General features: G+C 45.1%; 1 protein-coding gene across 3 annotated transcripts in view; it reads right to left on the reverse strand.

The window, feature by feature from the left end:
• Window positions 1-13,104, reverse strand: part of LOC122556165 (uncharacterized) — a 121,318-nt gene extending 108,214 nt beyond the window's left edge. Inside the window, exons 1-4 of one of the 3 annotated variants that reach the window (XM_087993329.1) lie at window positions 11,595-11,882; window positions 6,814-6,937; window positions 4,177-4,330; window positions 3,224-3,377 (exon numbers count right to left, since the gene is read on the reverse strand). In XM_087993329.1, coding sequence (XP_087849455.1) covers window positions 3,224-3,377; window positions 4,177-4,330; window positions 6,814-6,919 — 414 coding nt within the window. In that variant the 5' untranslated portion in view covers window positions 6,920-6,937; window positions 11,595-11,882. Of the gene's footprint in view, window positions 1-3,223; window positions 3,378-4,176; window positions 4,331-6,813; window positions 6,938-11,594; window positions 11,883-12,828 lie in introns of those variants that run through there. The other 2 variants (XM_043702678.2, XM_043702679.2) reach the window with 2 other exon arrangements.

Here is a 13,104-nt window from a genome sequence, read left to right on the forward strand (position 1 = left end):
CCCTATGTAGACCTTGTACCCAGAAGCTACAAAGGCAAGTGTCCTTCTCATGGAGGAGGGCTTCCTAATGAAGGGTTTATGCCTGAAACATCGACTCTCCTGCTCCTTGGATGCTGCCTGACCTGCTGTGCTTTTCCAGCACCACACTCTCGACAAATGTCCTTCGCACGAGGACCCCAACATTGCTCGTTTTAAATAAAATCAATTCACTCCACGTTATATCAAGAACAACTGAAACCACTACACACTGCAGAGGCGATGGGCCCCAACAATATTCTGGCAATAATACTTCTGACTTCTGATCCAGTACTACCTTGGCCCAACCCAAGCTGTTCCAGATCAGGTAAACCATTGGCATCAACGTGGCCATGCGGAAAATTCCCCAGGCCCATCACGTAAGCCAACTTTCCATCCATTGGCTCCATCTATACATCTCGTTGCCTCAGAAAGGCAGTCAACATCATCAAAGACTCCTCCCACCCCGGTTATAATCTGTTCTACCCTCCGTCGGGTAGAAGGTACAAAAGTTTAAACACAGCGACCAACAGATTCAAGAACAGTTTCTTCCCCACTGTTATCAGACTTCTGAATGCATCTCTCAAATTTCAAATTTAATGTTGACCCCACTCTTTGCGCACCTTCTCTGCAGCTGTAGTACTGTATTCCTTGCTCTGTTCTATACAAAGCACTTTGTATGAACTGCCAGTACTACACACAAAACAAAACTTTTCACTGTACTTAGGTACATATGACAATAATAAATCAAATCGAAAAAATGATGTGTGCACACAAAGGCAGGATTATTTCGTTCTGACAAGCACTGCCCCATCAGTGTACTCTCCACCATCAGCAAAATGATGGAATGCGTCAGAGGCAGTGCTCTCAGGGTATGGCTAGCTACTGCTGGAGCACAAGTCTTCAGCAGTTCTGCTAGAACACTGGCACGGCCAATGGCCTTTGGGGCATCCTTACACCCCCACCCCAGGCATTTTTTAAAATATCACGTGGAGTGAATCAATCTGGTCTCCTTCCTATCGGAAGGATATTGTGAAACTTGACAGGGTTCAGAAAAAAATTACAAGGATGTTGCGAGGGTTGGAGGATTTCAGCCATAGGGAGAGGTTGGATATGCTGGGGCTGTTTTCCCTGGAGCGTTGGAGGCTGAGGGGTGACCTTATAGAGGTTTATGAAATCATGAGGCACAAGGATAAGATAAATAGACAAAGTCTCTTCCCTGGGTTGGGAGAGTCCAGAACTAGAGGGCATATGTTTAGAGTGAGAAGGGAAAGATATAAATGGGACCTAAGGAGCAACATTTTCACGCAGAGGGTGGTAAGTGTATGGAATGAGCTGCCAGAGGAAGTGGTGGAGGCTGGTACAATTACAACATTTAAAAGCCACCTGGATGGGTATATGAATAGGAAGGGTTTGGAGAAATATAGGTTGGGTGCTGGCAGGTGGGACTAGATTGGGTTGGAATATCTGGTCGGCATGGGCGGGTTGGACTGAAGGGTCTGTTTCCATACTGTACATCTCTATGACTCTTATTAGAGGCTTGTACCTGTGATGCTGGGGACAGTCGGGGTTTCTTGCTGAAGATTGTTACACATGTTTCAGCCTTCTCTTCTATACCAGCAAAGCCCACACCCACTGAATGAATAAATTAAAGTTGTAAAGGAATTACCTGATCACTGACATTCAGTTTGAGTTCCCCTAGGGCCATTTGGGCTACTGACTTCTTACAGCCTTTGCCCAGACATGGACCAAAAGAACTGAATTCCAGAGGCCCTTGATATCAAATAACTGCGCACAGTGTCAAGGCTCCTGAGCAAAATGGAAGTCAGGGTGAAAACTCTCCATTGATTGGAGTCATAGCAGGAAGATGCCTGTGATTGCTGGAGGTTAGTTATGTCGGTTCCAGGAGATCACTCCAGGAGTTCCTCAAAGTAGAATTCTAAGCTCAAAACTCTTCAACTGCTTCAATAATGATCTTCCCTCTATCATAAGGTCAGAAGTGGGGATTTTCACTGATAATTGCACAATGTTCAGCACCATTTGCAAATTCCTCAAATCTAGCCAATGTCCAAATTCAGCAAGACCTGGACAACATCCAGGTTTGGCCTGATACGTGGCAAGTAACCTTCACAACTGCACACGTCCAAGGTAATTATTATTTTGAACTAGAAGAATTTAACCATCACCCCCTAATGCTTAATAGCATTACCATCACTAAATCCCCCCACGATCAAAATCCTGGAAGTTACCAATGATATGAAACTGAATTGGAGCAGCCATCTAAATGCTGTAGCTAAAGACCAGGTCAGAGGTTAGGAATTGTACAGCATGTAGCTCACCTTCTGACTCTCCAAAGCCTGTGCACCATCTACAAGGCACAAGTCAGGAATGTGACTTGCTTTGATGTGTGCAACTCCAACAACACTCAAGACGTTTGATACTATCGAGGGCAAAGTGGCCCACTTGATAAGAATCTCAATCCACAAGCTTCAACTTTTGCTTCCATCACCCCAACAGATAGTGGTAGCACAATGTACCAACTGCAAGCAGCAAGTCTCCTCCAATAGCACCTTATAAACCCATAACTGCTACCACCTAGAAGAACAAGGGCAGCAGATACATGGGAACATCATCACCTGCAATTCTCCTCTAAACTATTCACCATCCCGACTTGGAGCTATATCACTGTTGCTGAGTCAATTCCTGGCACTCTGACTCTATTAACTCCTTTCTGAACACCACAATGCATGACCTTCCACACAGACTACAGCAATTCATGAGCATGGTGTCAAGAAGCCCGAAAAAACTACAGTCAATGGGAATTAGGGGAAAAAACTCTCCTCTGGAGACAGAACTGACTCACTACCATCTTCTCCAGGACGACTAGAGATGGCCACGAAATGCTGGTCTCACTGGAGATGCCCACATCCCATGAGGGAATATTAAAAGAAAACTGAGTCACAGCTGATATAAAAGGCTGTGAAGGGATTTGTAACCATTGATGGAAGTCTCAAAACCAAGGGGCCAATATTGGTCATTGATCCTCCCATTGCTTTCACTGCTGTCTTCAGTGTGGTCTGGCTTGTAAGGAAAGTAGGTTTGAGCTCAATGTATGGTCTTCTTCCCTTTTTGGTTAATTTTAGCAAAACAAGGAGACTTGATATGGAAAGAAAATATTGTTGGAAGATTACTGAAAGTCATACTTCACCTTCTTACTTCCAAAGAGATGAACTGTATCACACCAGCCAGCAGCTGCCCCAGGCACAGTGACAAGGTTGGCATGATTCAATGGTAAAGGATTCGTCTCAACAAAGCCTTCCTTTTTTAACAAGTCAAGCGTCAATAACTGGGGAGACCTGCCACTGCAAAAGGGAAAAGAAAAAAAAAATCATATCAATGATCATCACCAGATACCAAATTCTATAATACAGTGAAAAATATAGAATGTGAATTGTTGCACTGTCCAGTACTGCATTTAAGGCTTTTGCATACATGGGTCATTATACTGAATGGCATGTGACCAGGTGGCTCACAAAGGAAAATGGCCTGGAGAGCATGTCCTGAATGACATTTGCAGCTTGTCAAAGTAACCAGAAATCTGCAACAAGCATTCGAGAATGCGGGAGAAACTCAGCAGATCTGGGAACATCTGTGAAGAGAGAAACAGAGTTATAACATTACAGGTCCAACACAAGTCTACGTCAGTTCTGAAGAATTGTCACAGCTGACTTGAAATGTTAATTCTGGTTCTCTTTTCGCAGATGCTGCCAGACCTGCTGAGTTTCTCTTGAATAGCTGTGTTTGTTTCCGATTTCCAGCATCTGCAGGACTCTGCTATTCAGGGTTGCGATTTGTGAAACCAGTTACAGAATGGAGAAGGCACTAGCTCTTACAGCCTTCAGATTGCAGGGAGTAGTGCACCACACATGGTTTATGAACAAAAGCATTTTTTGGATCAGTGGTGCTGGAAGAGCACAGCAGTTCAGGCAGCAAACGAGGAGCAGCAAAATCGACGTTTCGGGCAAAAGCCCTTCATCAGGAATAAAGGCAGAGAGCCTGAAGCGTGGAGAGATGCAGTTAATCTCTCAACATTAGTCAGCTGGGGGATGCAGAGCAGGGGTGCAACACAGATGACTATGAATTTCAGCTACTGTTTCTTACCTTCCATTCAGTCCATATACTTTCTTAGTTGGACCATGGTAAAAAAGGCAATTGCAGTCTCCACCAATACCAGTGCTGAATGGTTCAGTAAGATTCAAGACTGCTGCCATAGCAACCGCAGCATCTGCAGCATTTCCACCTTTTTTCAGTATGTCTGTAAAAGTCAATATTACTTGTGAAATCTTACACTAAGACCAGCTGACCTGACACATGCAAATGACACTAACTTTCTGCACTCTGTAAATTATGTAATATTTTCACAGCCAATTTCTTGCTTATTGATTTGAACTTATTTTTCCTTCAATAGCTTTAGGGTGGCTCAGTGGTTAACATTGCTGCCTCACAGCGTCAGGGACCCGGGTTCAATTCCCGCCTCGTGCAACAGTCTGTGTGGATTTCCTCTCACAATCCAAAAGATGCGCAGGTCAGGTGAATTGGCCAGGCCAAAATTGCCCATAGTGTTAGGTGCATTAGTCAGAGAGAGGTTTAGAGTAGGGGAATGAGTCTGGGTGGGTTACTCTTCGGAGAGTTGGTGTGGACTTGTTGGGCCAAAAAGCCTGTTTCCATACTACAGATAATCTAATCTAATCTTCAGTTTCAATGAAGGGGAGCTTGTTTGGTGCAACAAGATTTGGAAAATCCGTAGGCTTGAATTAATAAGCGGAGTGTAAATTGAGGTAGTAGTGGTGTCATTGGACTAGTAATCCAGAGCTCCAGCTTAATGCTCTGGATGCATGAGCTCAAATCTCACCAAGGCAAATGGTGAAATATGAACACAATCATTTCAATGGAATTAAAAGCTAGCCTAATGGCAATCTTGTTTTTTTCATTTATTTGCGAGATGTGGGCATTGCTGGCTGGGCCAGCATTTATTACCCGTCCCTAGTTGCCCTTGGGGAGGTGGGGGTGAGCTGCCTTCTTGAACTGCTGCAGTCCACCTGCTGTGGGATGACCCACAATGTCCTTAGGGAGGGAATTCCAGGATTTTGACCCAGTGACAGCGAAGGAACGGCAATATATTTCCAAGTCAGGATGGTGAGTGGCTTGGAGGGGAACTTGTAGCCAGTGGTGCTCCCATTTATCTGCTGCTCTTGTCTATCCAGATGAAAGTCATCATCCGTTTGGAAGGTGCTGTCTGAGGATCTTTAGTGAGTCTCTGCAGTGCATCTTGTAGATAGTACACACTGCTGCTACTGAGCATTGGTGATGGAGGGAGTGAATGTTTGTGGATGTGGTACCAATGAAGTGAGGTGCTTTGTCCTAGATGGTGTCAAACTTCTTGAGTGTTGACGGAGATGCACTCGTCGAGGCAAGTGGAGAGTATTCCATCACACTCCTTACTCGTGCCTTGCAGATGATGGACAGGCTTTGTGGAATCGGGGGTGAGTTACTTGCTGCAGTTTTCCTAGCCTCTGACCTGCTCTTGCAGCCACTGCATTTATGTTGCAAGTTCAGTTGAGTTTCTAGGTAATGATAGCCCCCAGGATGTTGATAGTGGGGGATTCAGGGACAGTAGCACCATTGAATGTTGAGGGACCCTTCTCCATGCTGTAGACATCTTGACTAACAGTCAGGAGACCCACTAGCTCGACAACCAACATAGAACATAGAATCATACAGCACAGGAATGGGCCCTTCGACCCACAATGTCGTGTTGAACATGATGCCAAATAAGACTAATCCCTTCTGCCTGCCCTTGGTCCATATCCCTCTATTCCTTGCATATTTGTGTGCACATCTAAAAGTTCCTGTTACTCTCTATAAAATAAAACATTTTACTGCCAGCACACAAATTGAACTGTGAAAAATTTCTGCCACTATTACACTCCCACCTCCAAAAAACCAACACCAACCCCCACCACCACCAATTCCCCCCACATCCAAGTGTCCAGGATAGGTTGGATAAAAGTCAACATTCCTACGAATCTGAGGCAAAAACAGAAGTTGCTGGAAAAGCTCAGCAGGTCTGGCAGCATCTGTGAAGAGAAATCAGAGTTAACGTTCAATTAACATCAGTTTAACCAACATTTTTCTTGCTATCATCAGTTCTGAGGAAGGGTCATTAGATCCAAACCGTTAACTCTGATTTCTCTCTGCAGATGCTGCCAGACCTGCTGAGCTTTACCAGTAATTTCTGCTTTCGTTTCTGATTTAAAGTATCTGCAGTTCTTCTGGTTTTTATTCCTGTAAATTTGCCTGCAGAGTGCATCTCGTTCGATCCTCACCCAGGTGAGTAATGCTGCGGTGATGCTGTGTTTCAGGTAAGCCATGCTATATTACTTGTGTTTACTCTTACAGCTCGCCATGCTGCCCCAGTGTACTCACAATATACTTAAGGAATTCCGGCTGTGAACATTAATGGAAACTATTGAAAGAATGATCTATAGCTGGTGTGAATTTGCTCGGAATTCCTTCACTCCAGTGCTGCAGCTGCATTGCGGGCTCTGCAGAAATCTTGTTTGGGCAGGTCAGGTTCTGGTGAACCTCCAGCAAAGTTCCAGTGGCACAGCGAGAAGGGGAGATGCACCCCCTCTCCTCTGTGGCTGCCAACCGATTTGAATGCACGCCAACATCCCTGTTTACAGCTGAATGAGCACTGGTTATTTGCCAGACCAATAACCGTGACCAAAACCTCACCAAGTCCTGCGTTTGTAGCTAGTGGTTGGCTGCTGGCAGTACAACCCCTCGTACATACAATGGGCGATCGGCGAGAAGAAAACTGAAGCATTTTGGTCCACGGCATCCGGCAGATCTGGGCAATCTGTGGATTAAAAACAAATGCACCAGTGGCTACTTTGCAAATTGATGATGCCCACAGCTTTTAATAAGATAACAACATTTAAATTCCATTGTGCATTTCTTCATTATTATCACACACACGGCTTTATCTCGAAATTACAATGGCTTGAAAATTGAAATTAAAAATCACGCAATACCAGGTTATAGTCCAACAGGTTTATTTGGAAGCACTAGCTTTCAGAGTGCTGCTCCTTTGTAAAGTAGCTACCTGACGAAGGAGCAGCGCTTAGAAAGCTCATGCTTCCAAATAAACCTGTTGGACCTGGTGTTGTGTGATTTTTAACTTTATCCACCCCAGTCCAACTCCTGCATCTCCACATCTTGAAAATTGAAAATTTTCTAACTCATTTTATTGCCTATCCCTAACTGCCCTGAAATTTCCTATGCAGCAGGAACAGCAAAGTTAAAAAGCAGTCATATACAGAATCTTCAGTAACATTATACAGTTGTCACTGCATTTCTAAAGATTAGATTAGATTCCCTATAGTGTGGAAACAGGCCCTTCGGCCTAACCAGTCCACACCGACCCATTTCCCTCTGACTAACTGACCTAACACTATGGGCAAATTAGCATAGCCAAATCACTTGACCTGCACATCTTTAGACTGTGGGAGGAAATAGGAGCACCCATGCAGACACTGTAGGCTGGAATTGAACCTGGGACCCTGGTGCTGTGAGGCAGCAGTGCTAATCACTGAACCACCGTGCCACCGGTGCAAGAAAGTTTCATCTTAAATTTTCCATATTTCCAGGCATGTGATTTCTAAACTAAAACAGATTAACAGAAGTTTGATGAGCACCACCTCCTCAGCTTTGTGGGCTCCTACTATGGGTCTTCATGTGACCTAGCAAGCCAATTTGTGACCCATGAATCTGTGGATACACAGAACACGATGTCCCACAAGGTGGTGGGGGAGCTGGGCTGCCGGATTTGCTTCCTTTGCATTCCTCCTCCACCAGTGCTCTGTCCCAGATCAGCCACGATCTTACTGAATGGCAGGGCAGATGCAATGGGCTGAATGGCCTACTTCTGCTTTAAGTCTTACGGTCACATCATTCATGTGTTGTGACTCAAAGTGTGGTGCACATTAGCGAACAAATTACTCCTAAATCATTCTCATAAAAGCTGCCACATTTCATTGAGCGTTTCGCCATATTGTATGTTGGGATGTAGTTGGATGAGCGAAATAATTCCACAGCAGCCAGCATCCCTTCACTAAGTCCCCCTGTATTTACATGTGCACCATACATGGACTCTGACCAGCCAGCTCAGAGCCAGTCCCTACATTGAGGAGAATCCCTGAGACTCCTGTTTATATCTGTCAGCCAGGATTTCCTGATGGCTTGGGTTAACAGCCCCAATCGGGGAACTCATATTCAATAAGATCTATCTGGCCAATCCCATTCCAATCACTACATTATGATATTTATCTTTCATGGAGTCAATCATCAAATATCAATCAAGGAATTACCCCCAAGAGATCTCTAACCAACTTCCATCTCATCTCATCGGGCATAGTCACTTGCATGGACTGCAGTAGTTCAAGAAGACAGCCCACCACCACCTACACAAGGGTGGCCACTACGAATGGGCAATATATTCTGGCCAGGCCAGCTATTCCCACATTCCATCTGTGAATAAAACAAACCTACTCCAACCTGCCTATTCACAGTTAAAAATCACACACCAGGTTTATTTGGAAGCACTAGCTTTCGGAGCACTGCTCCTTCATCACGTGGTTGTGGAGTATAAGATTGCAAGACATGGAATTTATAGCAAAAGTTTAAAGCGTGATGTAACTGAAATGAGATATTGAGAAAGACCTGGATTATTTGTTAAGTCTCTCATCTTTTAGAATGACCATGTGGGTTTCAGTTCTTTCATATGTAAATCGCAGAACTTTTTTAAAGTTATATTCTCAATGAACTTTAACTATTGGTGTCATATCAGCCCAGTTAATGCATTTAAGGTGTGAGGTGCCCTGTGTCAGGCTGTCTGTGCCACAATGTCCAGACTGATTCTAATCTAAAAAACGGATTTACAGAATTTGACATGTAGTTTTTCAGCAAAATAAAATATAATTCTGCAAGTACAAATTCACCCCAAAAACTTGTGTGTGTGTGTGTGCGCGCGCGCGCTTGCAACAGGGTGGGTTCTGACTGTCTGTGAGAGCGTGTGTGCATGTGTGTGAGTGTAAAGGGGTATAAACCTGTGAGAGGGTGCGTGTGAGTGTGGGAGTATATGTATAAGTGCTTGAGAAAGAACTTGTGTAAGAGAGGGTCTGCGTGAGTGTGTAGGTCAATAGGAGTATGTGTGTGTGTAGGAGTGTCTATGAGTGTGAGTCTGTCTATGTGTCTCTGTCTGTGTCTGTGTGTAGTGCAGTGGGGTCTGAGAGATGGCTGTACTGATGGAGGTGTTCAACAATTAATCTAGAGACCCAGATAGTGTTCTGGGGAGCCAAGTTCAAAATCCTGCCTTGGCAAGTCAAGGAATTAAATTAATAAAAATCTAGAATGAATGATAACCAATGTCAAAAAACTCCATCAGGTTTACTAATGCCCTTTGGAGAAAGAATCTGCCATTCCTAACTGGTCTGGCCCACTTGTGTGAACATGTTTGGAGCCACACCTGGCACACAGGAAGATGGTGTAGCTGTTGTCATATCAATTCCAGGACGTCTCTGCAGGGGTTCCTCAGGGTAGTGTCCTTGGCCTAAACATCTTCAGCTGCTTCATCAATGACTTTCCCACCATCATAAGGTCAGAAGTGGGGATGTTCACTGATGATTGCAAAATGTTCAGCACTATTCGTGACTCCTTAGACACTGAAGCATTCCATGTTCAAATACAACAAGATCTGGACAATATCCAGACTTGGGCTGACAAGTGGCAAGTATCATTCACACCACACAAACGCCAGGCAATGACCAATTCCAATAAAAGACAATCTAACCACCATCGCTTGACATCTAAAGGTGTTACCATCACTGAATCCGCCATGATCAACAACTTTGGGGTTACCATTGACCAGACCTCAGCTGGACTCAGCACATAAAACACCATGGCTACAAAAGCAGGTCAGAGGCTAGGAATACTGTGGCAAGTAAGTCATCTCCTGAGTCCGAAGGGGAGAAAGTGAGGTCTGCAGATGCTGGAGATCAGAGCTGAAAATGTATTGCTGGAAAAGCGCGGCAGGTCAGGCAGCATCCAGGGAACAGGAGAATCAACGTTTCGGGCATACGGGCTTATGCCCGAAACGTCGATTCTCCTGTTCCCTGGATGCTGCCTGACCTGCTGCGCTTTTCCAGCAACACATTTTCCGCATCTCCTGAGTCCCCATAGCCAGTCCACCATGTTTGAGGGGCAAGTCAGGAGTGTGACTACACTCTTGTCTGGATGAGTACAATCCGAACAGAATCTTGACACAATTCAGGACAAAGCAATCCAATTGATTGGCACCACATCTACAAGCATCCATTCCCTCCACCACCAACGCTCAGTAGCAGCAGCAGCGTGTACTATCTAAAAGGTATACTGCAGAAATTCACCAATATTCCTTCAACAGAACCTTCCAAACCCATGACCACTTCCGTCTCGAAGACCATGTTCCCAGCAGATACATAGGAACACACCACCTGCAAATTCCTTTTAGGGATAGATTTTAGATTACAAGTCCACACTGACCCGCCGAAGTGCAGCCCACCCAGACCCATTCCCCTACACTTACCTCTTCACCTAACACTACGGGCAATTTAGCATGGCCAATTCACCTAACCTGCACATTTTTGGATTGTGGGAGGAAACCGGAGCACCCAGAGGAAACCCACGCAGACACGGGGAGAATGTGCAAACTCCACACAGTCGGTTGCCTGAGGCGGGAATTGAACCCGGGTCTCTGGCGCTGTGAGGCAGCAGTGCTAACCACTGTGCCATTGCCCCTCCAACCTATCCATCATCCTGACTTCGAAGTATGTCTCTGATCCTTCAGTGTCGCTGGGTCAAAATCCTCGAATTCCCTCTCTAATGGCATTGTGGGTCAACTGACAACATGGACTACAGCAGTTCAACAAGGCAGCTCACCACCACCTTCTCAAGGGCAACTAGGCAAGAAAAGTGCTGGGAGAGAGTAAGGACTGCAGATGCTGAAGAGTCAGAGTCAAAAAGTGTGGTGCTGGAAAAAGCTCAGCAGGTCAGGCAGCATCCGAGGAGGAAGAGAGTCGATATTTCGGACATAAACCCTTCATCAGGAATATGGAGGGGAAAGGGGCTGAGAGATTTTACAACATTTGCATACTGGTAAATGGAAATACAACTATCAGCTTGGTCTTGAGCACTCTAATGAGCAAGCACAGAGAGGCATGGAAAGGGTGAATACAGTCAGTCTTTTTCCCAGGGTTGGGGAATCGAGGACTAGAGGGCATCAGTTTAGGGTTAGAGGGGAAAAGAATAAAGGGGAACGTGAGGAGCAATTTTTTTTACACAGAGGGTAGTACGCATATGCAATGAGCTGCCAACGGAAGTGGTTGAGGAAGGTACATTAACAACATTTCAAAGGCATTTGGACAAATACAAAGGAACCTCCGATTATCTGGCATTCGATTATCTGAATATCGGATTACCCGGCAAGATCGCAAGGTCCCGATGCTTGGCTAAACTATGTTATCCAGCGTACGATTCTCCGGATTTTGATTAACCAAACGAAATATTCCCTGTCAGTGTCCTTTGGATAATCGAGGCTCCTCTGTACACGAATAGGAAAGGTTGAGAAGGATATGGGGGTCAGGCAGCATCTGAGGAGCAGGAGGTTCGATGTTTTGGGCATAGGCCCTTCACCAGGAATGTAGGGGAGGAAAGGGAGCTGAGAGATAAATAATAGGGGGGGTGGTGGGGTAACTGGAAAAGCAATAGTTGGATGCAGGTCAGGGGTGGATGGTCATAGGAGGGGAGGGTGGGGCGGACAGGTGAGAAGGAAGATGGACAGGTAGGACGGTGCGGAGTTGGAAGGTTGGATCTGGGTTGAGGTGGGGGGGCGGGGAGATTTGGAAGCTGGTGAAATCGACATTGATCCCGTATGGTTGTAGAGTCCGAAGCGGACGATGAGTCGTTCTTCCTCCAGTTGGTGGGTAGCTTTGATTGGGCAGTGGAGGAAGCCCAGGACTTGCATGTCCTTGGGGGAATGTCAGGGGGAAGCTGCAGTGTTCAGCCACAAGGCAATGGGGTTGTTTATTGCGTGTGTCCCAGAGATATTCCCTGAACCGCTCCATGCGCTGGTGTCCTGACTCCCGATGTAGAAGAAACCGCATTGAGGGTAAAACTGCTGGCCAGGCAGTGACACCATGTTCCAGAAGTGATTAACAAAAGGTTTGATTCCAGACCCACAGCAATGTGGTTGATTCTTAACTTCTCTCTGGGCAATTAGGGATGGGCACGGATGCTCATCCTGTGGACTGTTTATTGTTTGAAAATAAAACGCAATTTTGCGACTTCTGACGATGTGAAAGGTGCTATACAAATTCAAGTCTTTCTTTGAAAACTGCTCTTTGTACTGTAATCCAATTAAAGCAACTGAAGTTGATTCACAAAAAGATGTACACATTCGCTTTGCTCTTTGAAAGCTCCAACCCCGCTTTTAAAGGACTTACGCTCCTTCGCTTATCTCGGTAACTAGTTAGTGAACACTTGGTGAAAATTCTGAAACGACAAGGGTGATTCCAACAGCTATCTGCGCGGTGGAAGGACAGTTGGAAATATACATTCAGTTGAATTGTCGAATGGGAAATTGGTGAATTAAAATGCAATCAGCGTTAAATACCCGAGCAGGCGTTTTAAAGATTGGTGAAAACAACAGTTTACCTTGAAAAATGTCCCACTTAACCACGTTAAACCGACTCAGCAAACTGTAAAATAACCACAAGGCCACTGTTTATACGTGGGTTTCAGGAAGTGGTTCTTGTGTAGCTGTTCCAGGTCAAGGTAATTCAACTTAGAAGTGAATATCTCTGTTATTGTTTCCATTCATAACCAGCAGTTAGCATTTCTGGAGAGTTACAGTTTGGCTGCCTTTGAAACCTCCTTCTGACTCAAACAGTTCATGTCCACGCTGGAAATAAAACCCATTTTATTTCTACC

This window comes from Chiloscyllium plagiosum, unplaced genomic scaffold, assembly GCF_037043375.1.
Source record: "Chiloscyllium plagiosum isolate Xiang-an unplaced genomic scaffold, Cpla_swu_hap1 HiC_scaffold_13, whole genome shotgun sequence".
In the NCBI taxonomy this organism is placed as follows: Eukaryota; Metazoa; Chordata; class Chondrichthyes; order Orectolobiformes; family Hemiscylliidae; genus Chiloscyllium; species Chiloscyllium plagiosum.